This window comes from Trachinotus anak, unplaced genomic scaffold, assembly GCF_046630095.1.
Source record: "Trachinotus anak isolate AG129_WGS33_773 ecotype Australia unplaced genomic scaffold, CSIRO_AGI_Tana_v1 ptg000032l, whole genome shotgun sequence".
NCBI classification, from domain to species: domain Eukaryota; kingdom Metazoa; phylum Chordata; class Actinopteri; order Carangiformes; family Carangidae; genus Trachinotus; species Trachinotus anak.
In genome coordinates this window covers 507,501-535,385 of record NW_027273883.1, presented here as the reverse complement: position 1 = coordinate 535,385, position 27,885 = coordinate 507,501, and the positions used below count along the sequence as shown (strand labels likewise).

The window sequence follows — 27,885 nt, the reverse complement described above, 5'->3', positions numbered from 1 at the left end:
AGGGTTTACAGAGACTGGTCCGACAGAGAGGAAATATCCAGTGAGCTGCAGTTCTCTGGGAGAAAATGCCTCGTTGATGTCAGAGGTCAGAGGAGAACGGCCAGACTGCTTCGAGCTGATAGGAAGACATCAGTCACTCACATAACCACTCGTTACAAACAAGGTCTGCAGAGGAGCCTCTCTGAACACACAACAGGTCGAACCTTGAAGACCTCACCGGGGGCCACTCCTGTCAGCTGAGAACAGGAACCTGAGGCCACAGTTCACACAGGCTCAACAAGACTGGACGACAGAAGATTAGAAACACGTTGCCTGGACATTCGAATGGTAGGGTCAGAGGTCAACACCATGAAAGCATGGATCCATCCTGCCTTGTACCAATGGTTCAGGCTGGTGGTGTGATGGTGTGGGGGATGTTTTCTCGGCACACTTTGGGCCCTTGGTACCGACCGAGCATCGTTTAAACCCCACAGCCCTCCTGAGCACGGTGCTGACCGTGTCCATCCCTTCATGACCTCAGCGAACCGTCAGCAGGACAACGTCACAAGCTCAGATCACCACCTGGTTTGTTGAACATGATGTTGAGTTCACTGCCCTCGGGTGACTCCACACCTGGTCTCAGACTGTCATCATGGAGCCGACAGGTCAGCAGCAGGTGTGTGATGTCATCATGTCAACCACATCTGTGAGGAACGCTTCCAGCACCGTCACAGCTCCCTGAAGGTGCCGCAGGGGGGCAGCTGAGGGGGTGTGAACATTATCTGTGTGCGTTTTGCTTTTCTGGTCATAGATCCACAGCTCAGCCACCAGGTGGCGGTGCGCCACAGTAACCGCCCAGAAGAAGAAGCGGCAGCGCAGGAAGGCGTAGAAGAAGAAGAACGACCGAGGCGGAGCTGTTGTCAGGACGCTGCCCTGTGTGCTGCTGGTTTCCCGCCGCGGAGGGCCCGGGCCGGGAGGCAGGTTTGACGGCGGCGGTGGCAGGAGGTACCCGGTGTCCTCAGACTAACTCCGGACTCGCACGGTTCACGGACAGCTCACGGATTTAAAGCTCCTTGCCGCCACTGGAAACTTCTGAGGGACTAGTTCTTCAGACGCCGGTAACTCCGCCGGTGTTATCCGCCCTCTGAGCCGGATCTACTTTCCTGTTGCTGTTGTGAGCGTTTTCATTGTGTTGATGATGAAGTGAAGGTTTCCTGCATCTTCTCTCTTTTAAAGTTTATCCTCATGTTCTTGAACTGACTGCTTTCATATCCCTGCTTTCAACGCACCTCTCCAGCCGGGGGGGGTTTAGCCTCTGAGTTGACCCCCCCTCCTTGACCCCCCAGTACTGGGCTGCTGAGGTCACTGGTCTGGGGTCAGTGTTTCAGGGTCTCTGCTCCTGTAGAAACCTTCCTGCTGATCTGTGGAATCGAGATATTCTGTGTTTGACTTGAATAAAATCGTCTCTCTGTCTCCGTCAGGACACGAGTCCTCCTCTCACCATGGAGACGGCAGGAGATCCAGGAAGCAGCCTCAGTCAGCAGGTAACACAAGGGGTCCTGGGGTCCCGGTTCCTGGTTCCTGGGGTCCCGGTTCCTGGTTCCTGGTTCCTGGTTCCTGGTTCCTGGGGTCCCGGTTCCTGGTTCCTGGTTCCTGGTTCCTGGTTCCTGGGGTCCCGGTTCCTGGTTCCTGGTTCCTGGGGTCCTGGGGTCCCGGTTCCTGGTTCCTGGTTCCTGGGGTCCCGGTTCCTGGGGTCCCGGTTCCTGGTTCCTGGGGTCCTGGTTCCTGGGGTCCCGGTTCCTGGGGTCCCGGTTCCTGGGGTCCCGGTTCCTGGTTCCTGGTTCCTGGGGTCCCGGTTCCTGGTTCCTGGGGTCCTGGTTCCTGGTTCCTGGTTCCCGGTTCCCGGTTCCTGGGGTCCCGGTTCCTGGGGTCCCGGTTCCTGGGGTCCCAGTTCCTGGGGTCCCAGTTCCTGGGGTCCTGGTTCCTGGTTCCTGGGGTCCTGGTTCCTGGGGTCCTGGTTCCTTGGTTCCCGGTTCCTGGGGTCCTGGTTCCTGGGGTCCCGGTTCCTGGTTCCTGGGGTCCTGGTTCCTGGGGTCCCGGTTCCTGGTTCCTGGGATCCTGGTTCCTGGGGTCCTGGTTCCTGGGGTCCTGGTTCCTTGGTTCCCGGTTCCTGGGGTCCTGGTTCCTGGGGTCCCGGTTCCTGGTTCCTGGGATCCTGGTTCCTGGGGTCCTGGTTCCTGGGGTCCTGGTTCCTTGGTTCCCGGTTCCTGGGGTCCTGGTTCCTGGGGTCCCGGTTCCTGGTTCCTGGGATCCTGGTTCCTGGGGTCCTCAGAGGTAACTCAGGGGACCAGGTCTCCTGAGGCCAGAGTGTTCGGGTCAAACTGGTCAGATGATTTTATTTAGAAGAGATAAACGTGACCCAGACATTAAGACTAACTCCACTGACGGGTGTAGAAGTTGGAACTATAATTATATTATGTTCATTATACTTATATTATGTTCACAATTGTTCATTATGATATTTTATATATTGTGTTCACTGAGTTAAGTTAGTCAAATACCTCGGAGATAAACTCACACCTGTTGTAAAATGCACCGAGCACCTGTTGCAGAGAGCATTCAGTGTGGTTAGTTATCAGGTGCTGGGCTGTTGGAGCAGTTAGCCGTTAGCTGAGCACCGCTGTGATGACTTCATCATAGAGCTCGCCACTGGTAATGACTTCATGGCAGAGCCAATGGCTCGTCAACATGATGGTTGATGATACCGGCCACTCGTTGAAGCGGTGGTTGGGCAGCGCTTGGACAACAGCGAAGCAACCGTTGAAGTTCCTTTTTAAAAAAGGGCAGTGAAGCCCGTTCAAAGATGAAGGAGTGAAACTAGAGCAGCTAAGTGGGTTCAAACTAAGGTGAGTGAGGATGCACCGTCACCTGCTGCCACAGAAGGTGAAGAGCTGCAGAGGAGGATGGTTGTGACTCCGGTATTTTCACGGTACCTGGGACATTCTTTTTTTAGAAGTGGGGTGAAGTTGCCTTTTAAGAAGCAAAGTGGGCAGGAAGTTTTATAGAATAAAAGGATGTTCAAACCCTGAAGGTCTTCAGTGCGTTTTTGAACATCTGTTTGACTCCTTCAAGTACTTTTGAGAGACCTTTGCTGCATGTTGGTGTAAAAGTCCAGAGTCATATGTGGCCCGGACCTGGATCTTCGATTCACACAACAGGGGACCCAGAGTTTGTCTTCACGTTAGAAACTGTCAGTGCATGTTTCACTGCTGTTAGAATACGTTCCACAATGTTCAACAGATCCACCAGAGTCTGACAGAGTTCAGAGTTTATTCTGTAGAGACGAGATAAACCCGAACCGGCCCTGGAGCCGAACTGAGAACACAGTGCCCAAACTTCATCTTATATGTCGGTCTCTTGGGTGGAAGATCCACCCATTTTTCTAAAAACAACCAATCGTTGCCTTTGAAACAGTGTCTCAGATTCTCTGCCAAACCATTTCTAACGGGAGCTGGAAACGTTCCCTGCTTTCTGACCCCTGTACCTCCTCAGGATCCTCCCATTCTGTTTTTAAAAAACTTTATTCAAACTAAGTTTCATGTTATCAGAACTTCTAATCACATAGTTGATGTTTTAAGTGCATGGTTCAACATTTGATTGATTGTGTAGTACAGAAAACATCTGAATCTTTGCAGGATGTACTTTGATGATGCTTGGTTATGTTTTACAACACTACAACAGATGCAGCTTCAGGCCGATGAACATGTTTAAATCTACGTGGTCGGGCCAACTGACCAATCACAGCCTGTGTATGTGAAACACTGCACCATGTGTCAAACCCTCATTTAGTGTAGTTCTTGTATTAGTCTTTGTGCTGTTAACAGCTCAGACTTCATGTGGTTTGTCTGTGGATCTGTGGAGTCGTCATTAACCTGCAGCAGGTGTCAGAGTCTCTGAGTCATCGTGAAGTGAAACATGAGCCACAGTGAAGATCACTGATGAGATGTGATGCAGGAGAAGTCCCTGATCTCTCATGAACATGTGTCCTCCTCCTCCTCCTCTGTCTCCTCAGTGCTGCAGCTGTGTCACCTCCTCCTCCAGATGTTGGTGTGTGGACTGCAGTGAAGCTCTGTGTGATGACTGTGTCATGGCTCATCGCAGAGTCACTGTCACCAGATCACACAGGATCCTCAACCAGCCTCCAGGTGAGACTCTACAGGTGTTGTGTTGATTAAAGTTGGTGCTCGAGCTGCTTCATATGATGACAGGAGGAGACACGGGTGTAGAAACGAGACGTGAGCTACATGAATGAAAATGAACAGCTCATACTGAGGGAAAAACTCACGGCTGCAGTGACTCGTTCTCAGCTCTGTCTCAGCTGAGCTCACTCTCATGTTTAACACAGCTTCACCTCATTCAGTCGCTCACACTCTGTGCAGGTCACAGGTTTTTCTGGGTTTGGAGGCAAAGCTTTACAGTGTGTACGCTAGGTTATGCGAAGCTAGGCTCGCAATGAAGGCTGTGGCAGGGCTCTGAAACTCTCCTGTGCCCAGACAGTAAAGTGTTGTTGTGTAATTCCTCCATGATGTGTTTGTGAGTGACGTCAGCATCGTCACTGGTGAAGATCAGACTGAGGAGGAAAACGTTTAATTTCAGTTGATTCTTCAATCTGAACCATCAGACGTGTCTCGCTGTGAAGTCTCGTCTGCTCCTCTTTGTGTCGTCATGTGGTCATGGTTGCAGGACGTTAACCATGTGTCTGTTTATTGACTCAGGAGATGTCTCAGCTCCTCCCACCAAGTTCTGCAGACTCCACCCATCTGAGCCACTCAAACTCTTCTGTTTCACCTGTTACCAGTACACCTGTAGAGACTGTCAGCTGATGGATCACATGAACCACAGGTACACAGTAAACAGAGCTTTAAGCCGGCCCCCTTCTAACAGGTCTACCTGCTGACACAGTCTGTTGTTTCTGACTCCTCCCCCTCCTCAGCTATCAGTTTGTCACTGAAGCGCTGGACAGTCTGAAGAAGCAGCTGGAGGCCTGGGTTCACCCAATCAGGGCGCAGAGGGACACAGTGAGGCGGAGCCTGCAGGACATGCAGACCAGGTACAGTCTGAGGAGAGTCCTCCAGGTCTCTGTCAGACGTCTGGACCCTGTGAATAAAGAGTGGTGTCCTGTCATTGTCGCAGGCTGCAGGACATCGTGCAGGGAGAGTCTCAGGTGAAGGCCGAGCTGCAGCAGTCTTACAACATGTGTGCTCAGATCCTGCAGAAAAGGATGAACGACATCTTGGAGGAGGTCAAGGTACCGAACCGTCTGTCTTACCTCAGGTGTGCAGGTGCTGTCAGAGCTGACACATCAGTCTGTTAGAAAACACTTCAGACCTCGATGAACCTCTGTAATAAACTGTCCCAGCTGCAGTCATTTCGTTAACAGAAAACCAACAATCAATGAATCATTTTAGTCTTTTTTTTAATGCAAAAAAAGTGACATTCCAGCTTCTTCTTCCATGTGAAGATTTTCTGCTTTATTTCATGATGATGAACTGAAACTGTGATCTCAAGAAACAAGTGGAGAGGAGAGGAGAAAAAAAATAACAGAACTCAAACTATACTCGGGGGGGGGGGGGGGGGGGGGTCATCGTGATAACACAGCAAGTTGCCATGGAGACATCCTTGATCGGGTCCTGGACGGAGTCAACAATCAACAGGTATCCGTGGAGGAAAGGAGGGAGGGGTAGGAGTAGAAGCGTCTCACTGCAGCGATCTCGTGGGGGAGTTGTTCCAGCACCGGCCTTGGCCAAGGCTGGTGCTGCGGGGGCCGGAACGCAGATTAGATTATGATTGTTTGGGATAGGGCGAGCAGTCGTATTTCAATAGACACGGCTTACTCTGTTAGTCCATTCTGGTCATCTTCATCCTTTCTCCTTTCCAAAGCTGAAAGCTTCTCCAAGATGTGACCCATGTTGCGATTTATGACCACAGTCTGAGCGTTAACAGCTCTGTCTATTGCCACAGACAGGGTGTTGACAACTCCTTCCAAGGTGGTTCCCAAGTTGCGGTTCACAATCACAGTCTAAGTGCTTACAGCTTTACTCACTCCATCAATTATGTCGGGCAGCGTGGGGATTTGGACTGCTGTCACCGTCTTCCGAATTTTCCGATACACCAGGGCAATGCCTAATCCAATCAGCAGAAAGCCTGATATCACAATTCCGAATATATAAAGATCTTCGATGTCCTCAACGGAAAGACTCGCCAGGTACACGACCCTCCACTGCTCCCAGGAGTCCCTCATGTAACCAGCGGCGTACGTTCCGCCAGGGCAGACAGGTTCCCCCGAACCCGGGCTTCTCGTCGAGAAGATCCTGTCAATTGAGTTGAGAGACCAGTTGACCAATTCCATGATTTTAGATTTAGAGAGCAGTGCGGAGAGAGGCTTCCAAGGTTTAGACAAGACAGGACGAGACGTGAGATGCAAAGCAGGGAAAAAAAAGGGAGAGGAGAGAGGGGGAAGATGCATCCGCCTTCGTTGAGAGCCGAATGCGAAAATATCTGTGAGCTGCAAACTGTAGTCAGAGGGTGAAGTCTCTGTTCAGCTCCTCAGAAATGTTGAGGTTCAGCAGAGGGTCACGTGTGACGATGAGACACCTGGATCCACCTCAGTGTTCATTTCAGACATGTTTTGTTTTTTGACATCTTATTTTGAAAATTCACTCTCAGGGTCATCATCTCTTGTCATTGGTTAGTTATGACATCACCTGCTTCACCTGCTTCTGTGTGAACAGTTGGTCCTGGTTTCAGAAACCCAGAGACAGAAACTGTGCTGTGTGAACACCTGAACCAGGTTCCTCATAGGACACACCCACAGTCACATGATCAGGAGTGTGTGTGATGTTCACAGAAGGCGTCTCAGTCCGAGGCTGAGAGGATCCGGAGGAGGATGGAGAGGCTGCAGCAGCTGCAGGAGAGGCAGCTCTTACTGACTGAAACCACAGACAAAGCCAGAAGCATCCAGGAGCTGTCCACTCTGCTCACCTGCTCGGAACATGTAAGAGCCTCACCTGCTGCTCAACACACCTGTCGTCACCACAGCGTCTCCTCACACCTCAAACAAGGGACTTTGTCTGTTTTTTTTTTTTTTCATGCCTTTAATCCTGAGGCTCCTGTTCTGATCAGTGTTTTCTCACTTTGACTGAGCGGAGATAAAGAAGCAGTTTGACCTTCACGTCTTATTTTCTTTCTCCAGATCAAGTGTCAGCTGAAGACTCTTCCAGATCAAGACCCGTGTCCCCCTCAGACCATGTCTCAGCTGCAGGTCATCGTTGACAGGAAGTCTATGGAAACCATTTTAAACTTTGGTGAGTTGAGACGTTACTGAAGCAGCTTTTTTTTACCTTTGTGCAGCTTGTGCACTTTGTCTGTGTCTGTTGGTTTTTATGGTCTTTGCTCTTTCAACAGTTGTATATAAATAAAGTTCCATGATGAGTCAGAAGTTTTAGATCAGCTGTTTGAGTCCAGCAGCTGAGCTTCAGATGTAGATGAACAACGTCCTCTGTCCTGCTGCAGTTACTGAAACACTTCCTCCAGGCTGATGATGACATCATGTGTTGTCATGATCATCACCATGACAACACTGTACTGCAGGAAGTAGGACTGTATGCTGCTGTCAGAGTGGAGGGAAACAGACAGACAGGTCAGAACCAGCACAGTCTCCAGACCTGAACCCCATGGAGCTGGTCTGGGATGAACTGGACTGAAGTGACACATTAGTAGGAACTTTACTATTACTACTGTAGAGAGAACGACAGAGCGTTCAGCTGCTGGAGGAGTCAGACATTTAGATTCTTTATTTGTTTGTGCTGAGACGTTGAATTCAGTTTTTATGTTCCACTGAGCTTCAGACGTTAACGACTGATGTTTTCATCTGCTGAGTTTGGACAGGACACGTTTTTTTCCTGTGTGACATTTGTGTAACTCGTCCTCAGATGGAGCAGAATGTGCAACCGTCAGCAGCTCTGATTATGCTGTAATGAAATGAGGCTTGTGTCAATTAGAGATCAAACTGTCTGTCAACAGTTGAAGAGCTGCAACAATGAGTCCATTAATCGATTGATCCACAGGAAATTAATCAGCAACTATTTTTACAGTCAGGTCATTGTTTTAGTATTTTTAAGTAAAAATATCAAATGTTCTGCTTCTGAAATCTGATGATTTGACTGTTTGTCAAACGTTTAAAGATTCACTGATTAATTACATTATCATTCCATAATGAAAACAGATGATCACTAATTCCTGATGTGCCTGCAGTTTATATAATAATAATAACAATAATAATAATAATAAACATTTTTCTTAACAAATGCATCATAAAACAGAGGTAAGTTATATTGATGTAGTAGAAATAGTGGGAAAATGAAACACAACAACAGATCAAACATTCATAAAAACTTAACAATAAAGGATGTTTTCAGAGGAGTGTGAACAGACTCTACAGATGCTGCCTGTCTGTAGGTCGACTGCTCCACAGTCTGGAGGCTCTAACAGAGACCAGGGAACAACCAGCTGAGCTCCATCCACTGACCTGAGTGAACGTCCAGGGACATATAGGGTTAATAAGGCCTCCCTCTAATTTGGAGTGAAGCCATTTAATGCTTTGAAGGTGATAAGTAGAATTTTAAAGTCAGTGCAGAATATAATGAGCAGCAGTGAAGGTTACACTAGAAACCAGGTTGTTGTGTTCTTAAAGGTGGGATATGAACCGTCCCTCCCACTGCTGATTAACATCACTCAGAATAAACACAGGAACCACACATCAGGGTTTGACTACAGGATTGAATGTGTCGCTATGAGCTGCTCCTGATGTCATCATGTTTGTTGTTTTCTGATTGGCTCTGAACTTCCTGTTGTAAAGATGACGAACTCTTCAGGGGGCAGTTCAGCGGTTCTGTCAGCTGTTGACGCTTCAATGTTTTGGTTTTCAGGTGAACTTAAAGTTACAAGGATCCCTTTCTCTGTCTCACAAACGTCCAATCAGAACACCCCAGACACCTCCACCTCCTCCCCCGCCATCACTCCTCCCACCTCGATCTCTCTAGCACCCACCTGTAAGACCCTCCCTCAAACAAGGACCACTACTGACCCTGCCTCACCTGTTCCAGTAAATCATCCATCTTCGTCGTCTAAAGCCTTGTCCTTGCCCCCCCCTCCCAAAACTAGGACCTCTAATGACACAGTTTCACCCCTTTCAGTCAGCTGCCCTCCTCCCTCCTCCAGACCAAACCTCAAACAACCCATCTGTCCCATGACAACGAGCGGTGTGTTCATCCCTACTCAGCCTGTGAAGCCTGAGACCCTCTCTGCTCTGAAGACCAATCAAAGCCAAGTGGTTCTGATGAAGAATCAGGTCCAGCCAGTTTGTACCACAGTGAGTAAGCAGACCGTTGGGTCCATTCGGTCCCTGTCCAAAGGTCCCTCTCAGTCCTGTACCGTTGTCAATCTCATCCAATCGCCTCTGGTCCTGAGCCAGCCTCCACGTCAGAACCAGCCCACCACCGTCCTGCTGAACGGCGCTCACACTGTGGACCAGGTGTCCAGCTGCCCCATCACTCCCTGTCAGACTGTGTCCTGTGCTCCGCTCTCAGTCAGTCGTCAGAAACTTCCTGAGGCCTCAGCAGAAAACTCTGTGGGACAGAGCAGCACGGCAGCAGACAAAAGCTCTGCTGTACCCACTGGACTTCTGGACTCCCAGCATCTCGTTGGTGACGCCTCCTCTGTGAAACACCAGCAGCAGAGTCCTGTGCTGAAGGTGGAGGCAGACTCCGCCTGTGACCATGAAGAGTCGCAGGTGGCAGCGAAGCAGCAGCAATCTGCAGAGAACAAACCGACCTCCACCACGTCTGAAGACTCCAGACCTCCAGGGAAAGTGTCTCCACCTGAAACAGCAGACAGAGATACTGAAGAACCGAGCTCTGTGATTGGAGGGCTGGACTGTAGTCTGAGCCAATGTAAGGACAGAGTGCATCTGTTCAGACTGCCATTGTCCCTGCCCCCACCTGGACGCCCCCTCCCTGGTTTCAGCTTCCCTGCAGAGAACAAACCGACCTCCACCGCGTCTGAAGAAACCAGACCTCCAGGGAAAGTGTCTCCACCTGAAACAGCAGACAGAGATCCTGAAGAACCAAGCTCTGTGATTGGACGGCTGGACTGTAGTCTGAGCCAATGTCAGCCCCGAGTGTCTCTGCTCAGACTGCCGTTGTCCCTGCCCCCATCTGGACGCCCTCTCCCTGGTTTCATGCTCATCCCTGGAGACACTGAAGATGAGGTTTACGTGGAGGTGTTAGATGAAGACTCTCAGGTAGGAGGTCACAGGTCGAACGTGTTTAATCCAGACAAACGTGACGAAGCAGGGTTAACGACCAGGTGAAACTGCTGTTGCTCTGCTGTTTTCCAGTCCCACGACGGTGACGTCTCCGAGGACTTTGAGGATTTCACAGAGCCTCTGTCGTCTCCAGACTCTCCTGAGAGCCTGCAGGTCGTTTCCTGCTCTGCTTGTGGATCAGCTGCCGGCTCAGTAATCTGTTCTTCCTGCGGCCGAGGATTCCACAGAGACTGTCACATTCCCCCTGTTGGACAGGACATCTGGTAAGAAGGACGCACCACGTGTTGGTGTGTACCGCTGAAGGTTCGGCCACTTATCTGAAGGTCGTGGTCTGTTTCCCACCTCCAGACTGAATGTTGAAATGTCCTTGGGCAAGAAACTGAAGCCAGCATTGCCACTGATGTAACGTCAGTGTGTGAATGGCTGAATGTGGCCTGTAGTGTAGTGCTTTGAGTGGTAGATCAGAGCTGTGTAATTGTACTTAATATTAATATCTTAATGTTACACTTTAAAATTAATCTTGAGGTTTTCCCACCACATCCACACCAGCACGTTTTAGTCTTAAAACGCATCACTCGGCCCGGTATCGAGTGGTTAGGGCGTGTACCATGTGAGTGCAAGATGTTCTTAGCAGGCAGTCGCCGGTTCGACTCCCGTTCGGTCCAACTCTTTCCTGCATGTCATTCCCCTCTCTACCCCCTTTCCTGTCAGTCTCCACTGTTCTATCATAAAGGCACAAAAAGCCCAAAAATTTAATAAAAATGCACCACTCATCTCTTGCTCCAGCGTCGTCGGGACAAACAGAAACAAGACTTTTGGAAATAAAACCCGTCTCCAGGTCTGTTGTAGACCGCCGTACAGACTGAGACGGGCTGGTCTGTGGAGGATTTTCTCTCTGCCTCACCAGCTGTTAGGGTCAGTACCGTTAATTGTACTGTTACTGTAGAACTGAGCTGAAACACAACACTTACTTACTGTTATCAGCACCATGCAATGAATCTTGGGATATGTTGGGCCATGAAGGCTCAAAGGTCGTGGTGACCTCATGAAACACTTGAGAATTCATACACTAATTATGACACAGTTTAACACAAATGTCTAATAGGATAAAATGATACATGATGACAAGGGTCGACTTCACTGTGACATCATAATGTTCTGTAGCTCAGGAAGGAGACTGACGGTGTTTCCTGTCACCTGTCCTGTGGGTGTAGTATCTGAAGTTCCATATGGTATTTGACTTCATGGGTTTGTTATGATTAGTTAGGGGCCCCAGGTCAAAAGGTCTAGGTGCCATGGGAAATGGGTGCCTCCCTTATCTTAGGAAATGAGGCCCTTTTAGATATGGATCATATGTTTTGTCTCAGGTTCACAAAAACAACCAACCTATATAGACGGGGAGTTAGAGCAGTTACTCAGAGGAGAATCATATTGGCTTCGACTCCTCTCTCAGGCAACCCATGATGCTTGATTTGATGCTGGACTTCTTTGTAATAAACCTCTTTATATACAAGGAAGACGGCGTCAGCGGAGTTTCCGGAGTTTGATAAACAACATGGGTGGAGGGGGTGATTCTAGTTATTTTAAATATAAAATCACTTAAATGTCTCAGTTCCATAAACACATTTAAGACCTTCACTGTCCCTCCTCTCTGTCTGTCTGTCCCTCCTCTGTGTCTGTCTTTCTCACCTCTCTGTCTGTCTGTCCCACCTCTCTGTCTGTCCCTCCTCTCTGTCTTTCAGGTCCGAGTGGATCTGTTCGCTGTGTCAGGACCTCTCAGACCCCTCAGACCCCTACAGCTCTGGGAGGCCACAGAGTCCTGCGAGTCCCTGTCTCAGTCTGCTGGACCAGAGGGTCAGAATCCTCCACACAAACATGATGATCATCAGTAATCAGCCCAGAGTTAATGAGCTCTTCTCTCATTTCTTAACATTCAAGAAACTAATTCATTCTCACCCAGTTCCACCAAACACTTTATTGTTTACTGCTTTGATATTTGTTTTCTTCTTTGTTGGTTTGGTGCTGGAAACTGTGTGTCTGTATTTCAGAAGTGTGAGACTCTGCTGCTGCGCCTGAAGGTCGAAGGCTGCCGTCGACTTCCTGAGGTCAGTTTATCCACAGCCGGGCTGAACATCCTGCCCCTGTCGGGTCTGTCCACCTGAGGGCGCTGGTTACTGCTGTACACAACCTTTAACCCAGGACACACCGATCCACACAGATCCACACAGATCAACTGATCCACACTGATCCATTGATCCAGGTCTCTGCCTCCTGATCCAGCACGAGGCTGGAACCACACTTGAAGTAGGAAACAGGCCCCTTTCTGTTTCCTGTAAATGTTCATTATATTTTATATTTGTGAACATCAACCTCACAACAGAAAATAAACATCACATCACATAAACAAGTGTCTAAATCTGGTTTAGAAAATCTTTGGCATATCATCAATACATCTGGTTTCACAGTTTCACAGATGAAGGCAGTAAACACACGTATTGTGAAACATACAGGAAGTGGTGAGTATAAGCTGTGGTTTCAGAGCATCACTGTCTTTAACATCAGTCAATCAAACTTTATTTGTGCAGCACTTTTCAAACAGGTTAGTGCAGTTCAGAGCTTCACAGACGACTGATGAGCTGAAAAGAAAAAGGACGAATCAGAGAAGAAAACTGACAATGACATAATAAAATAGATTTTTAAAAAGCTGTAATAACATTAGCAAACAAACAAGCCCAGGAAAATTAATAATTAATAAAAGAACAGATGACATGGAATAAAATGGAATAAAATGCAATTTACAACATAATTACAACAAAGTAAGTGAATAAAATAAAGTGACTGACTCAAAAACTATACTTAATTAAAGTCCAGGCTGAAGTTCAGAACAGTCAACAGCTCCATCACCTCATCACAGGCTGACGTGAGCCTGTTTGTCCAGCAGGTGGAGCTGCACACACTCGTCCTGATGTTTCTGGTTGGTTGTTTTCAGGTTGGAGACGTTTGGTCTCATCTGACGTTGATATCAGAGCGTCTGAGCCTCCGCCGCTCTCCTCCCTATCAGACAGCAGCAGAGTTTCTCTCTGACATCTGGGGTCTGTTCACGGGAGCGTCCTCACAGGTACGAACACCTGCAGTTCATTTCTCACACAGACTGAAGTTCTGATCCTTACTGGTGAGTGACTGATGATTGGTCATCTGACCTGTCACTCATCCCTGCTGTTCTTCCAGAACGACCACGCCCTGAACAAACTGCAGGAGATGTTTCACATCAGGTTGACGGAGACGTTTGGTTCAGAGCTGATGCCACCGCGCTCAGAGAGAGGAGCGACGTCTGCAGACCTCCACCAGCTCCACCTGAACCCAGCGGCCAGCCAATCCAGACTCAAGGAGACCAGGAAGAGGCTGAGAGACTTCCTGTCTGTGGTGGGACCCTTCAAGAAGACAAAGACAGACAGGATGGAGGAGTGAGACGGTGGCTGAACAGGCTCCGTCTCGCTCCTCCTCCAACAGCCACCATGTTTCTGTCATTTAACCTGAATGAATGACTGCTCAGGAATTCTGGGAACTGAAGTTCAGCAGCGTTGATACTGTGTCCAAACCCGGAATGTAACTGGGGAAGGAAACCCAGTCCTGGACACCATCGGGCTCTGACAGCAGATTGTTAGACGTCACCATGGTAACAGCGAGTCGGCAGAATATGAGTGACTGATTTTTCTTTTGTTTCATTTGACTGAGACTTTGGGAGTTTGTGGATTTGCACTGAACGACCGAACCTTCCTGTTCATGTTTGTTTGTTGGATGCTGTGAAAATGCGGAATGGATCCGTTTGATTGAAGGGAATGAACTGAACTGAGCTGACGACCAGTGTGAAGTGTGAAAACTTCTGTTCCTGTGGTTCATTTAAACTTTATCATTCACTGCCTCCACAGACTTATTAATCTGTGACCGGAGGTCATGTGACTCAGATGGATCCGTTTGATCCTGATTCATAAACTGATCTAAACCTAAATCCCATGAGAAAACAGGCAGCTGTCAGTCGATGATATCTGATCAGTGATCAGATCAGATCAATAAACCACTGTGACCACACCCCCCTGCAGGTGCAGATGTTCAGCACTGAGACTGTGGAGACATGATGAGGAAATGAAACAGGTGAGTTTGACAATAACAGCAACAGATCACACGAGTCCTCACGTGATCCTGAACTCGCCTCAGGTTCTGGTTTGTGGCTGATCCAGATGTTCCAGAGGTGGAATGTGACCTGGTACATAAACCCAGGTGAGGTTCCTTCACAGTGAAGGAACCTGGGGAGTTTTCCATGAAGCAGGATAAAGGGAAAGTCTCGATTATTTTGAAAAGTCCGGCTCATTTAAGTGGGAGTTCTGTTCCATCACCGTGGCTTAAATGAGTGAGTTACCATAGTAAACTAACTGTCGAGCTTAGTTTAGCTTTGTCTCAGAGAATGTCCGACGGGTGGAAACAGATCATCCGTGCTCACACTACTCGTGTCATGTAATGAAAATAATAAAGCTGATAAAAATCACATCTACATCCTGCAATAAGGTGTGTGGTTAATAAAGTGTAATTCTTCAGACTGCAAACATCCAGAACATTTCACGTTTGGGCTTAACTGTGTCCTCATCGACAGCCTTTGATGTAGTGGAGCCATCGAACTGCACCAGGAACACTACAGGTGTGGAAGCAAGAGAAGATTTCATGACAGTTCATCCTTTATTTAAACCAAATAACATGACAAACCTACACGGGGTCATGGTGTCTTGAGCAGATGTGGCTGTGGGATCTGGCAGGAATCTGGGCTCTCACTGCAGAGGGAGGCAGCACCATCAGTTACCACGATTGAGAGACAGCTGCAGGGAAAGTAGTGGACAGTACCGTCTACACATTTCTCCCGGGATAATTTCTGTTGATATGAATGCTCAGACAGCTCACCTGTCTGTGTGTCTGTGACATCACAGCTTACCTGTCTGTTGTTCAGGATGCTGCTGGCAGGATTTTCAGAATAAATCGACCTCATAAATAACGTTGATGTGTTAATGAGCCTCGTGCAGTGAGCGCTCAGAGGGAGGAGGTTTTAAAGAGGAAATATTACATTATTATAAATAATTACAAAGAAGATCAATGTTTGAATTGATTACACAACTTCCTCAACAAACAAACAAACTACACAACACTGGACACAAACTCGTCTGATTCAGTTTCATTAAATTTCAAAACTGAAGTGAAATAAATTCAAATGAACTGAGATCAAATGAATAAAATATGAAGATGAGTTGTTTTGTTGATCATGTGAAAGAATCAGACACAAACTAGTCTGATCTCCATCAGTCATTATTGATTAGTTCTTTTGATTAATTGATTAATCAGATGTGTCCATCTCTTTTCCAGACATCAGACATCTTGTTTTGTGAAGTGACAACAAAAATGAGTTGATGTTTGCTTCAGGTTGATGAAATATTTCTCGTCTCCTGCTGGTTTCACATCTGTCGGACTGGTGGTGAAGGTTTGAGGTGAAGAGCAGCAGCCAGCAGGGGGCAGCACAGTGACTGAGACACAGCTCAGGGTCACAGGGCAGACTGACTCAGAGTTTCAACCATGAGTTTTCATCTGACTTTAAAGGACCGGACTGAGACAGGATCAGATCCAGGATTTATCAGCTGGTCCTCAAGTCATTGTGGATTTAGAGGTTTGGTCATTTAAAGCTTTGTAAACCAATAAAAGGATCTTGAAACCAGTTCTGGAAACTACAGGGGGCCAAAGAACTGGGGCCAGAACCGGTGTAAAGTCCAGCAGTGGAGTTCTGGATCAGCTGATGACCTGGACCTGGACCAGGACCAGGACCCTCACACTCCATCAGTCAGACAGAGGGGAGAAACTATTGACCAACCACAGACTGGGGGTGTGGCTTACAGCTCAGAGACCCTGCCCACACAGTGTATATAAGACCTGGACCTGAACCAGGACCACCAGACCTCAGAGAAGCTCACAGTGGAGAGAAAGCAGAGCCTGTATTCAGTCCTGATGGTGGTGGAGGTGAACAGCCAGGTGGAGGTGATGGAGGCAAACCAGCAGAGAGAGGAGGCGAACATCCTGCTGCTGGGGGCGCACAACGTCGGCAAGTCTGGTAAGAGAACCCAGGTTCACCAGGAACCAGGATTAACCTCAGGTTCTCAACTGTTCTCTGATGATCTGTTCTTGGACTGAGCAGCTGCTGTGTTGTTGTGTGGTTGTTGTGTGGTTGTTGTGTATTCATGATCTGTTTCTCTCTGCAGCTCTCACCGTCAGATTCCTGACCAGAAGATTCATCGGAGAGTATGGAGACATCGGTGAGAGAAAACAGCTCAGTGATTGGTCAGAGACGTGTGTCTGTGTTGTGGTTGGTCAGAGACGTGTGTGTCTGTGTTGTGGTTGGTCAGAGACGTGTGTCTGTGTTGTGATTGGTCAGAGACGTGTGTCTGTGTTGTGATTGGTCAGAGACGTGTGTCTGTGTTGTGGTTGGTCAGAGACGTGTGTCTGTGTTGTGATTGGTCAGAGACGTGTGTCTGTGTTGTGGTTGGTCAGAGACGTGTGTGTCTGTTGTGATTGGTCAGAGACGTGTGTGTCTGTTGTGATTGGTCAGAGACGTGTGTCTGTGTTGTGGTTGGTCAGAGACGTGTGTGTCTGTTGTGATTGGTCAGAGACGTGTGTGTCTGTTGTGATTGGTCAGAGACGTGTGTCTGTTGTGATGTCTGGTGTCTGACCTGGTTGTGATGTGCTGCTGTTCCAGAGTCAGTTTACAGCCGAGTCGACAGGATTGACGGTCAGAACATCTGCTTCAACATCTGGGACTCTCAGTTCTCACAGGTGGGAAACACACCTGACTTTAACACACGTTATTAATAAAGTGAAAACTATTTTCATCTGAGGTTTAAGGTTCATTCTTGACCTTTCAGCCACATCTCTTGGCCTTCATCAGCAGATGGTGTTTGCTCGGTTGTCATGGAGATGATTTAGTTCCTGTGTGGATTCTGGGTCACATGGTCGCAGGTACAACCACCTGTTATCACCTGACTAAGGTTCCATATTCCTGTAATTAATCCATAACCACAACGAGTGAACCAAACTCCATCCACTGATGAAGGCCACAAGGTGTGGCTGAAAGCTCCAGACCATGTTGTGAACAAGGGTTTGTCACATTTTTTATTTTATTAAAAACAGTTTAGAATAAAAATGAAAATAATTTCTGTGGACAGTGTGACCTGAGCCGTGCAGGGACCCGGAGCCTCTGATTTTAACAGAAGGTGCTCTTGTGTCTCGCCCTCAGTCCGGGGAGAAGTGCCCCCCCCTCAGCGACAAGCAGCTGCAGTGGGCCGACGGGATGATCCTGGTCTACAGCATCTGTGACCGCGGCAGCTTCGACGTGGTCCGGCAGCAGCTGCAGCAGCTCCGCCGCAGCAGGAGGCCGCCGGCGGCCCCCGTCCTCATCGTGGGGAACAAGCGGGACCTGCAGCGCTACCGCAGCGTCTCCAGCGAGGAGGGCCGGCTGCAGGCCCTGTCCCAGCGCTGCGGCTTCTTCGAGGTGTCGGCGGCCGAGACGTACCACGGCGCCCTGCTGGTGTTCCACCGGCTGGCCGGCCTCGTCAGAGAGACCCGGGCGCTGAGGAAGACCAACGCCGGCGTCCGAGGGATCGTCAGGAGCGTGTTCGGGAAGAAACGGGCCGAGTGAAGGACGAGGTTCGAGTCTGGAGAGGGCTCGACCTGTTACGGCGTCTGATGTGAGCAGAGTGTCCAGGTCAAAGGTCAGGGACGAGATGGTCTGAGGCAGGTAGAGAGGAGGGAAAGCTGGCAAAAGAAAAGTTGTATATGTCTTAGAGGGAGGAGAGGCGGCTGCTGATTGGACAGACTGTGACCGGTTCAGACTGAAATATCTCAACCAGAGATTCATGATCCCCAGAGGAGTGACCCTCCTGACTCTGGTGACCCTGACTTTAGCGCCTCCATCAGGATCACACTTGATTTTCACTGAAACGTCTCAGCTGTTGGACTGTGATGAAATGTGGTTGGTAGGTTCGTGTTCGCCTCAGGATGAACTGTAGTAACTTCACGTAACATCATCAGGTCACATTTTAACCTGTTCAGTTCTTTGGTTTGTAACATGGTCAATTATGATGATTCACACGAAACCTGATAAAAATGTCCCACTTGTCAGGGTCATACTCCTGCTCCTCAGAGGATGAACCAGCCTGTTCGTGCTGTGGCTGTGGCGCTGTAAGTGAGACCAGCAGCGGTTGCTGGCGCTGTGAAACAGAGACGGGTTAACTGAAAGTCCAGAGCTCGGTGACTGAGCTCGGCTGCAGACGTTGGGAGCAGATGATGAACAGCCTGAGTGAAGCTCCTGTTCTCCACTTATGTGAACTGTAGTTGTTTTCTAATAAAACCTGGTGCACTGAAGAGAATCTGAGTCTGTCTTTGATCCTGACACAAACACAGTGAGGTGAAGCTGTGAGTCCAAGAAGCTTTATTTGAACATATCGGGCAGCTGCACAGTATTCAAACACTTTCACTGTTGGATTAACTTCTTCTATCTGGAAGGTGAATAAATGAGATTAAACTCGTCTGTGACTCGAACTATAACCAAAAGAGAGAAGATAACATTTTTAAACTGGTGTCTCTAACTTTAAGTCAGTTCAGCTCCATTAAAAACATTCAGCTCACGTTCAGTCGCAGCCAACACTGACTCACTGAAACACTTTAATTCAGCTCTGACACAAACCACAGGTTTAAAGGTCCAGTCTGTCGCTTTTTTACTTTCTACAGGTTTATTATCTTTAAAGAACATTCAAAACTCTGACCTGTTACCTTCAACACATCTCTGAACAACCAGCATTCATCACTGTAAACTGAACTGTTACAGAGCTCATCATTGTTGTCATGTACGGTGGCTCTGAGGAGCAAAACAACAGGTGAGAAAACATTTATTCAGGTAAAATCATCTTATGACAACTTCTTGTCCTGATTTCTGAGATGAGTTTTGCTGCTGTTTAAAGTAAATGTTACACATCACATATCCAACACTGTGTATTATAGACTCATTTAGAATCAACGCATTGCGAAGTACAATGAAATAAATAGAAAGCTGGCTTCTTCACCGCTGTTTGTTTCTCTGACATTAACTAATTTCATTTAAAATTTAAACGAACTGTCCGATGGATCTGTCGATGAATGTGAACGCACCAACCAGCACCAGCTCAGGCAGAAACGGCTGCTCGTCGGGGGCGGAGACGGGAGGCTGTGATTGGCCAGGGGGCGGGACCGGCGGCGACAGGTGCTGGAGGAGGGCGGGGCCGACCCTCAGTCGGCCGTGGCCGCGGCGGCGTCCTCGGAGGAGCCGGGGTTCAGGTACTCGAAGGCCCTCTGGCTCTGAGACACGAACTGTTTGAGCGGAGCGAGCAGCAGCTCGGTGGCCGATGGCCGCCTGTGGACGCCGCCGTCGAAAGGGACGGCCAGGCTTTCGACCTCCAGGGCCGGGGGGTCCTTCAGGCTGGAGCGCCGGCCGTTGGGGGGGTCGGGGCTCTGGGGGCCCCCAGAGCCCCGGGTGGCGCGGGAGTAGAGGCTGCGGCGGCGGCGAGGACGGCCGTCCATCGCCTTCAGGAAGAGGCTGTTAGCCGAGCTGCGACGGGACGAGCTGTCGGACATGAAGTCCTCCTGGTTCAGAAAGTCCTCCACCTCCTGATGAGACGGCTGCTGCAGCTGGCAAACACAAACACAACTGTCACCTTCAGCCCTGGCTCATAACTGCCGGGTTCTTAAGGTTAGTACTTTCTCTAGTTTGAGCTTATTCAGCTCCTCGCGTCTCTGCAGCGGCCCGGAGGCGGACCGGGCTCCCGCAGGGAGCTGCCAATCACCGGAAAGCCATGGTGACGGTCAGAGAGCTGGCTGGTGATTGGTGGAGAGGGAGGGCAGGTCCGCCGTCTGTGTGTTGATGAAGTTAGCTAGCCACTAGCTAGCCGCTAGCTAGCCACTAGCTAGCCGCATCATGGATTACCACGGCGGGCCGAGAGTGAAGAAGAGGGATGAAGATGAAGGAGGACGCGGGCAGAGACTTTGCTAGAGCTCCTCTTGAGGCGGAGGATCGGCTGAAAGGCTCCGGTAAAGATGGCGGTCGGGCAGACTCGGCTCCCCCCCCGCGGTTCGCGCCAGAAGGAGCCGCAGGTGGACGCGCGGGAGATAAACAAAAATGGCGGCGCCCGTCGCCCAGCTACTGTCAGATTGTGAAAACACCAAAACACCCAGATTGGGAGGCTTTCCATGCCCAATTTGAACTTTTGGCCGGGGCTGGGGGGTGATCGGCGGAGACTGAAGTTCCATAACTGGCCTTAAGCCTCACGGATGATGCTCTGGCCTGTCCTCTGCTTCTTACCCCAGAGGACAGACAAAGCAGTGAAGCTTTAGTGGGGGCTCTACAGAGACGGGTTGGACAGTGTTTGCAGCAAATAATTTGCATCACATTAAAGGGAAGAAACTCATTTGAAGGGTTAGGGTTAGGTTAGGGTTATATATAATATGATATATATAATATGATTTTTCCAGAAAAACAACTGTTGCATAAAGTTTAGAAACCAGAGACTCTGCTGCTGAAGGACCCAGATTATGAGTTTTTATCTTGAGAGCACAAAAAAGTCACACCTGTCAAATTCACAATAAAAAAAATCAAAGGACCTAAATGTTTTGATCTTTCAGAGACCTTGAGGAGTCTGTTTCTAGTCATTAAAGTAGGCTGATCTCAGGTGTGTTCAGGTGACTCCCTCCCCTCTGGACTCACCATGTTGTAGAGCGGCGTGGCGTTGATCACCAGCTGCAGCAGGATCTTGGACAGTTCCTGCAGGTCTCTGAGCAGCTGCTGGATCTGGACCGGCAGCTCTCTGACCTGCTGAACCAGGCTCAGCTCTGCCAAAGTGGTGGCCTGACTTTCGATCCCGTTCAGGGTCAGCTCTCTGAGATGCTCTGTTCGGTACACCAGGGCCACCAGGAGGCTCTGCAGGTACTGCAGCAGCTCCCCCACCACGTCCAGGACCCTGCCCAGACCCACCTGCAGGGAGACACACAAAATCCAGGTACGTGATCACTGATGACTCTGATGACATCACTGACGCCACTTCCTGTGAAAAGTGGAGGAGACTGACCCAGACTGAGGTTTCAGTGGCTGCTGAAAAACTGGGACTTGTTTCTTTAGTGAAGAACAGAGATGATGATGATGATGATGATGATGAGTTTATGTGGTCACCATGTCATCTTCAGTCTGTGTGGTTCAGTCTGAGGTTGGTGACCTTTGACCTGACTGAACATAAATACTGGACATTTGATGAAAACTAAATGTGAAAACCTCAGCTGCAGCCTCCAGTTTCCCAGCCGACAAACAACAGAGGTCTGGACTCGGACCAGGACCGAGTCCAGACACGTGAGGAGAGGAGGACGGTTTGTTCAGGGACAGAGGAGGTGACAGCAGCTTCATGAAGGCTGTTACTGTTCCAATGACAGAGCTCATGGGGAGCGATGATGATGATGATTGAGCAGTGAGGAACCCTCGTACAGATGATTCTTTTACTGCATCAAGCTGTGGACAAACAGACTGACAGTCAGTCCTGGACCAGACTCTGTCCACTCTCATGCAGGTCTGGTTTTAGTCCTGGTTCTACAGCTGGACTCTGAGGCCAGGGACCAACACGATTCACCTGATAAACAAACCAACGTGGAACTAATTCTGTTCTGACTTCACCCTGTCACCCACAGATCCTGTGGGGACAGACGCTCCACTCTGAGCTGGAACATGTGACCCAGTGGAGCAGAGAGACTTTACTGTCGCCTGGTTTCACTCAGTGAATCAAAGTGTTTTCAGGTCAGAGCCTCAGTCTGTGCAGATCAGGGTCTGATCGGGTATCTGGGTCAGACTGAGACCTCGGGTCAGCACAGATCCAGGGACCACAAACATCCAGAGCAGCACGTGATGAAGAGGGGTCAGTCCCGGGACCTCACACACACACACTGGTGACTGGTCCTGTTGGTGGGTCAGATTGATGCAGACCCAGCCCAGACCTGAACCCTGTGGTAACTGTAAACCTCTGGTCATGGATCTGTAACTGACACTGGATCAGGTTTCATGTCTCACCTCCACCTGTAATTACGTCCCCCCCCTCAGCACCTCACAGACACACAGGTCGTTTACTGCAAAAGCAGACTGCGGTCCTCCAGGGGGCAGGTGGGGCTCACCTGAGCTGGTCCACTACCTGTCAGGATCAACCTCAGGTGATCCTGACAGGTAGTCAGGATCACCGGGAACCTGACTCAACCTCACCTGGTCGTTTCTCACCTGCTGAGCATTAAAACTGAGTCTGACACAAAAACAGTTGTAGAGGAACAGGACTTGAGTCTGGCTCAGATCCTCCTCTGTCACTGCCGGTTAAAGTGAAATGCATGCTGGGATAGTTGGCCAGCAGGTCCTGATTCAGACCCGTTAAAGGTCTCCACCATGTTTGTGTGTCTGTAGCCGTGGAACAGTGTTGAAAATGATAACAGACCCTGATCCTGACTGAGGTCTGAGCAGGGAGTGGGCTCGGCTGACGCTCTGTTATCGGTGCATCAGCGGAGACGCCACGCGCGGCACGTAGACGGAGGGTGTAGGTTCATTTACAGCTGCTGCAGGAAACAGATCCTTTATCTCTGCAGCGGCTTTTCCTGCTGCCAGAACGTTCAGGCCTCTGCTGGTCCAGACTCGGATCTGTGTCAGCGCTGAGGAAACAGCCCGCGTCTTTAATGGACGTGTGTGTGTGTGTGTGTGTGTGTGTGAGAGAGAGAGTGAGTGACAGATTAACCGATGATGATCAGCTTCACTGACACTTTTCTCTGGACGTGTCTCGTCAGAATCTTACTCAGAGCTGTGAGCAGCAGAACTGAGAAGCATGAAAGCATGAGTGTAAGTGAACACATGAACGTGACTGTAGGATTTCTCTGCTGCGTCTCTGTGCAGTCACTTTATTTAACCTGTAGATCCATGTGACTGTTGCTGCTTCAGGCTCATGGAGGTGGAGGTTTGCTGTAGCAGCTGTATTTGAGATGATGAAGAAACACTCATGTGTCTGGTCACGTAGCCCACCCACACACACACACACACACACACACACACACACACACACACACACACACACACACTCTCTCTCTCTCTCTCTCCTCTGGGAGCAGCTGCTTCACGTCTCCTCGTCTGTGTTTGTTTCTGCTGTAGATTTTTATCTGTTTGCTCTGTAGAGACTGAAGCTGATCAAATCTCACACCAGCTGAGTCACTGAGGACAGAGACAGAGTCTGAGGACAGAGACGAGTTAACTAATGATCACCAGCGTCACATTGAGAAACACAGTGTAAAGACCTGACAGGCTGTTTCTCTGCTGCTCTGTGTCTCTGTGGACTGTCTGTCTCTCCTGAGGATGAGCCCTTCAGATGAGACTGATCTGTCCTCTGAGGACATCACTCACCCTCAGCATTAGAGCAGACGATGAAAACTTTCAGACTCGTGCTTTCTTCAAATTCAAACACTAACGTGTGTGGACTTTAGTTTAAAGCAGCATATGGACCTGTCTGTCTGAACGTGTCTGTCTGAACGTGTCTGTCTGAACGTGTCTCTCTGTCTGAACTTGTCCCTCTGTCTGAACGTGTCTGTCTGAACGTGTCTCTCTGTCTGAACATGTCTGTCTGAACGTGTCTCTCTGTCTGAACTTGTCCCTCTGTCTGAACGTGTCTGTCTGAACGTGTCTCTCTGTCTGAACTTGTCCCTCTGTCTGAACGTGTCTGTCTGAACGTGTCTCTCTGTCTGAACGTGTCTGTCTGAACGTGTCTCTCTGTCTGAACATGTCTGTCTGATCGTGTCTCTCTGTCTGAACGTGTCTGTCTGTCAACAGGATGCTCACCACCTGATTTGTTGTTGTTGTGTGTTTTATATTTTCTGTGCTGAGAGGTGTCGGCAGTCCTGAGGGGGGGGTCAGATCAGGCAGTGGCCTGCAGGTGAACACACCTGTGCAGGTGGACCGAGGGGCGGGGCCAGTTTGACGCGTTCTCACCTTGTCAGCAGTGTCTCCCAGCATCCTGACGGCTTTCTGCAGCTGCTCCCTGACCTTCATCATACGGTGATAGAGCTGCAGGCTGAGGCTCAGCAGGAGGCTGCGCACCCTGGTCCACAGGCTGGGCTCATCATCTTCATCTTCATCCTCGTACTCCTGCACCCTCATCTCCCACTCCCGACCTGATGACAACAACAACGATCACAACAACAACAACACCGACAACAGCAACACCAACAGGGATGTTCAGAGAACTCTGTTCAGATTCTCCTGCTCTGAGCTGCTCCTGTAAAGATGGCGCCCCCTACAGCCCGCAGCCTTGGTTACACCCTGAGTCCAGTCACGTAACACACCAACTTGTCACACTTTCTGCAGGAAATAAACCAGAAGCAGGAGAAACGTACTTAATTTGTCTCTGAAGGTTACCCAGAATGCCCCTGTACTCACGCAGTGTGGGTGGGAGGGGCAGGTAGTAGGCGGTGGCGTCCTCCAGACGACTCAGCATGTCGTCCAGTCCTGACGTGGCAGCTCGGCCCACCTGAGAGTCCTGCAGCAGCCGCACCGCCGCCCGGGCTCTGTCAGCCAGACGCTCCAGCTGATCCAGAGCTCCGTCCAGACCGTCCACCACCCACAGCTGCACGTCGTCCAGGGTCAGGAAGAGGGCGTCCTTCAGGTGACCCACCACCTGAGGACAGTGAAGGGACCAGTTACAGATCCAGGACGTTTCTGTTGAGGGAATCAGCCTCAGCAGTTCTGGATCTGTCACTGCTGAACACGTCTGATGGCTGAGTTTGAACTTTGACCTTTCTGTTAGTTTAAAGGTCAGTACAGGTGATGTCACAGCTGCTGCTGTTAACCTGGATGTCATTAATCCTGATGTGACTCAACAGAGAGAACAAAGAGCAGCTGATCCTGGTTCAGCGTCTCCCTCCATCAGTCTCCTCAAGAGAAACACACACACACACACACACACACACACACACACACACACACACACACACACACACACACACACACACACACACACACACACACACACACACACACACACACACACACACACACACACACACACACACCCCAGTCTCCAGCGGTCTCCAGACGCCCCCTGCTGACAGTCTGGGTGCTTTACACAGTAAGACACACTGATCCCAGACCAGGATTCATCACATCTGAGCTCTACTGATGGACATTAACGTTACCACAGCAACTCATTACTGTTCTATTATTGTTGTTTTGGTTTATTTATATTTGATTTCATTGTATTTCATTCAGTTGATCTCTGGAACCTTCCATGTGTTTCTCAGCCCTTTGTCTCAGTTACCTCTGTGTTTGAAGAGAGACACAGATAAACTGGCCAGAGATCAGCCAAAGCTCCTGTTTTGTTTTTTCCTAGAGTCTGTTGTCGTCATATTTTCTGGATTTAGGAAACAGTTCTCTCAGTGTTTCAGCTTTGAAATGTGGACTGTCCTAAAGGGCCACCGTAGTTTTGTGGTATTAACTACAGCTGCAACTGACTAACAACTGTTTTCAGAACTTATTAATCAGAATGAGATGAAAGTTAAATCAGCTGTTTTGTCTAAAACTGTTTAAAATGTCTCAGGTTTTGCTCCTGTGATGTAAAACTGACACCAAGAAACGAAGGCGGGGTTTCTAATAATAACCTTTACTATTGGTTCCTTTTGTTGTGTGACAGTGTTGTGTTTACTGTCACAGGTGAGAGCAGAACAAACCTCGTCTGTCGACTGGTTCAGGATGGGGAAGTTTTTCTCCAGACGCTCGAGACCAACCAGAGCGAAGCTGTTGGCAACTTCAACTGAGAGGAAAAAAACAGTTACCACATCTTCATACACTGGTTATTCAGGATGAATATTTCAGTTGCTATAGTAGCAGTATTTAGCTCCACATACTTCTACAGACCTCAGCAGTGCAGTGGTATCAGTAGTAGTACTATCAGTGGTACTATATCAGTGGCAGTAGTATTTGTAGTAGTAATAACAGTAATACTTATTTCCACATACTCTGAGGCTCCAGGGTCTGGAGGAGGGGCGTGGCTTGTCTCATGGCCACGTGGGAGACGCTGCGAACTCCGACCTCAGCCACTCCTCCCATCAGCCCCAGCAGAGGGTAACGACCTTTGACCTCCGAGTACGCCATGGTCACCGTCTGCAACGCCGAGCGAACCAGAGGCAGGCGGGAAACCTTGAGCACGGCACTGTTCTGAAAACAGCCAGAGACAGAGGCCAAAGTGAGCCATGACGTGTCCGGCGGCCATGTTGGATTTACAGGATGTTTGTGTGGTAAAGTGATATTAAAGTCAGTGATCTATATAAATTATATCTTCTGATGGGGATCAATACTTCAGATAAAACACAGAAGAAGAGTAAAACATGAAGATTTAAATCTTCACTGCTTCAATACAGAAACATGAAAATGTCCCAAACTGAGCCTCATTTCAGGATTGTTAATCATGAATGTTAATTTCATGTGTCAGGGTTCAAAGTGGATGTTGTGATCAGATGAGCTGGTCTCAGTCGGGGGGGTGGGGGGGGCAGGGACAGAGGACCAGTCCCCATCAGCCTCTGGACGTCTCCTCTGGTCTGGGCTCACCTCATGATTCCGATGTGACATTTCTCCTTCACCAAATCTGAGGGGAAGCAAACAGAGGAGAGGTCAGAGGTCACAGAGCAGCCTCCTCCTCGTCATCATCATCAACCTTCAGCTCAGCATGAGGCAGTCAGCTGCTGCTGCTCCACAAAGCTGACGACTGTTCAGCTGCAACCAGCATGAAAATCAGCCTCCCCCTGCGTGGAGGGACCAGGACGCTGCCGACACGGCAGCTCAGACCTCTGACACAAACCCCTCATTCAGCCCAACGCTGTGGTGCTTTAAATGAGAGCGCAGAGAAACGGCATGAAGAGACAATAATTCAGCTGGATGACATTTAAACAGGCTCAGACTGTGGGTGTGAACTTTTCAGATTAGGTTCATAAAATTTAGAGGCGGAAAACACCTCAGATTAATCATCAGCATCAGCACGGACGGTTCTCGTGGTCAGATCTGGATCGGTCCCTGGCCTTCATCAGTTCAGTCTTTGTCTCAGTCAGAAGGTCACACAACACGCACCAGACTTCATAGGAAAAATATCAAATTCACAGTAAGTGATCTGAAAAGGAAATGGGTTTGTCTCTGGTACAGGACCAGGACCTGGACCCAGACCCAGACCCTGGTCCCTCCACCAAGGTCAGGACTCTGATCCCAAACAGACACGAGGGATCACATGACCTGTGTGAGGAGGTGAGTTTGGATCAGAACAGTCATCAAGTTAAAGCTTGTTCAAATGAGAAACAGTGATGATGATGATGATGATGATGAGTTCATGTGAAACTTTGAAATCAGTCTTTTCCACGTCGTTCAG

General features: G+C 49.2%; 3 protein-coding genes across 10 annotated transcripts in view; 2 read left to right on the top strand and 1 right to left on the bottom strand.

The window, feature by feature from the left end:
- Positions 1-821: 821 nt before the first annotated feature.
- trim33l (tripartite motif containing 33, like) lies at positions 822-14,914 on the top strand. 8 transcript variants are annotated; one of them, XR_011686662.1, is made up of 15 exons: positions 826-1,097; positions 1,461-1,523; positions 4,052-4,184; positions 4,755-4,881; positions 4,973-5,089; positions 5,173-5,287; positions 6,887-7,033; positions 7,232-7,343; positions 8,967-10,339; positions 10,436-10,626; positions 12,106-12,265; positions 12,412-12,468; positions 13,353-13,481; positions 13,592-13,886; positions 13,943-14,914. XR_011686662.1 is itself a non-coding variant. In XM_071469078.1 (14 exons), the coding sequence occupies exons 2-14, from the start codon at positions 1,482-1,484 to the stop codon at positions 13,829-13,831; spliced, it is 2,676 nt and encodes an 891-aa protein (XP_071325179.1). In that variant the 5' UTR covers positions 822-1,097; positions 1,461-1,481; the 3' UTR covers positions 13,832-14,914. The 8 variants fall into 8 exon arrangements, 7 of the variants coding, with proteins under 7 accessions (XP_071325179.1, XP_071325173.1, XP_071325174.1 ...); XM_071469078.1 differs by having other exon boundaries at positions 822-1,097; positions 9,234-10,339; positions 13,592-14,914; XM_071469072.1 differs by having other exon boundaries at positions 13,592-14,914.
- A 1,149-nt stretch (positions 14,915-16,063) lies between these two features.
- Positions 16,064-19,508, top strand: LOC139612921 (ras-like protein family member 11B). The gene is made up of 4 exons (XM_071469081.1): positions 16,064-16,505; positions 16,654-16,707; positions 17,148-17,224; positions 17,685-19,508. Exons 1-4 carry the CDS (start codon positions 16,403-16,405, stop codon positions 18,084-18,086), a joined length of 636 nt encoding a protein of 211 aa, XP_071325182.1. The 5' UTR covers positions 16,064-16,402; the 3' UTR covers positions 18,087-19,508.
- Positions 18,862-27,885, bottom strand: part of plin6 (perilipin 6) — a 10,130-nt gene continuing 1,106 nt past the window's right edge. The window contains exons 2-8 of the mRNA XM_071469080.1: positions 27,078-27,114; positions 26,489-26,687; positions 26,201-26,283; positions 24,915-25,152; positions 24,468-24,649; positions 21,183-21,449; positions 18,862-20,110 (exon numbers count right to left, since the gene is read on the bottom strand). Coding sequence (XP_071325181.1) covers positions 19,712-20,110; positions 21,183-21,449; positions 24,468-24,649; positions 24,915-25,152; positions 26,201-26,283; positions 26,489-26,687; positions 27,078-27,114 — 1,405 coding nt within the window. The 3' untranslated portion in view covers positions 18,862-19,711. The remainder of the gene's footprint in view (positions 20,111-21,182; positions 21,450-24,467; positions 24,650-24,914; positions 25,153-26,200; positions 26,284-26,488; positions 26,688-27,077; positions 27,115-27,885) is intronic.

What these genes read in the sequence shown, in the direction of transcription:
- trim33l (XM_071469072.1), top strand. Translation starts at nt 1,482, where the DNA reads ATGGAGACGGCAGGAGATCCAGGAAGCAGCCTCAGTCAGCAG. An exon ending in CTGCAGGACATGCAGACCAG is followed by an intron (nt 5,090 to 5,172) that starts GTACAGTCTGAG and finishes TCATTGTCGCAG; the next exon opens with GCTGCAGGACATCGTGCAGG. An exon ending in CCTGTTGGACAGGACATCTG is followed by an intron (nt 10,627 to 12,105) that starts GTAAGAAGGACG and finishes TCTGTCTTTCAG; the next exon opens with GTCCGAGTGGATCTGTTCGC.
- LOC139612921 (XM_071469081.1), top strand. Translation starts at nt 16,403, where the DNA reads ATGGTGGTGGAGGTGAACAGCCAGGTGGAGGTGATGGAGGCAAACCAG. An exon ending in CGGAGAGTATGGAGACATCG is followed by an intron (nt 16,708 to 17,147) that starts GTGAGAGAAAAC and finishes CTGCTGTTCCAG; the next exon opens with AGTCAGTTTACAGCCGAGTC. An exon ending in GGGACTCTCAGTTCTCACAG is followed by an intron (nt 17,225 to 17,684) that starts GTGGGAAACACA and finishes TCTCGCCCTCAG; the next exon opens with TCCGGGGAGAAGTGCCCCCC.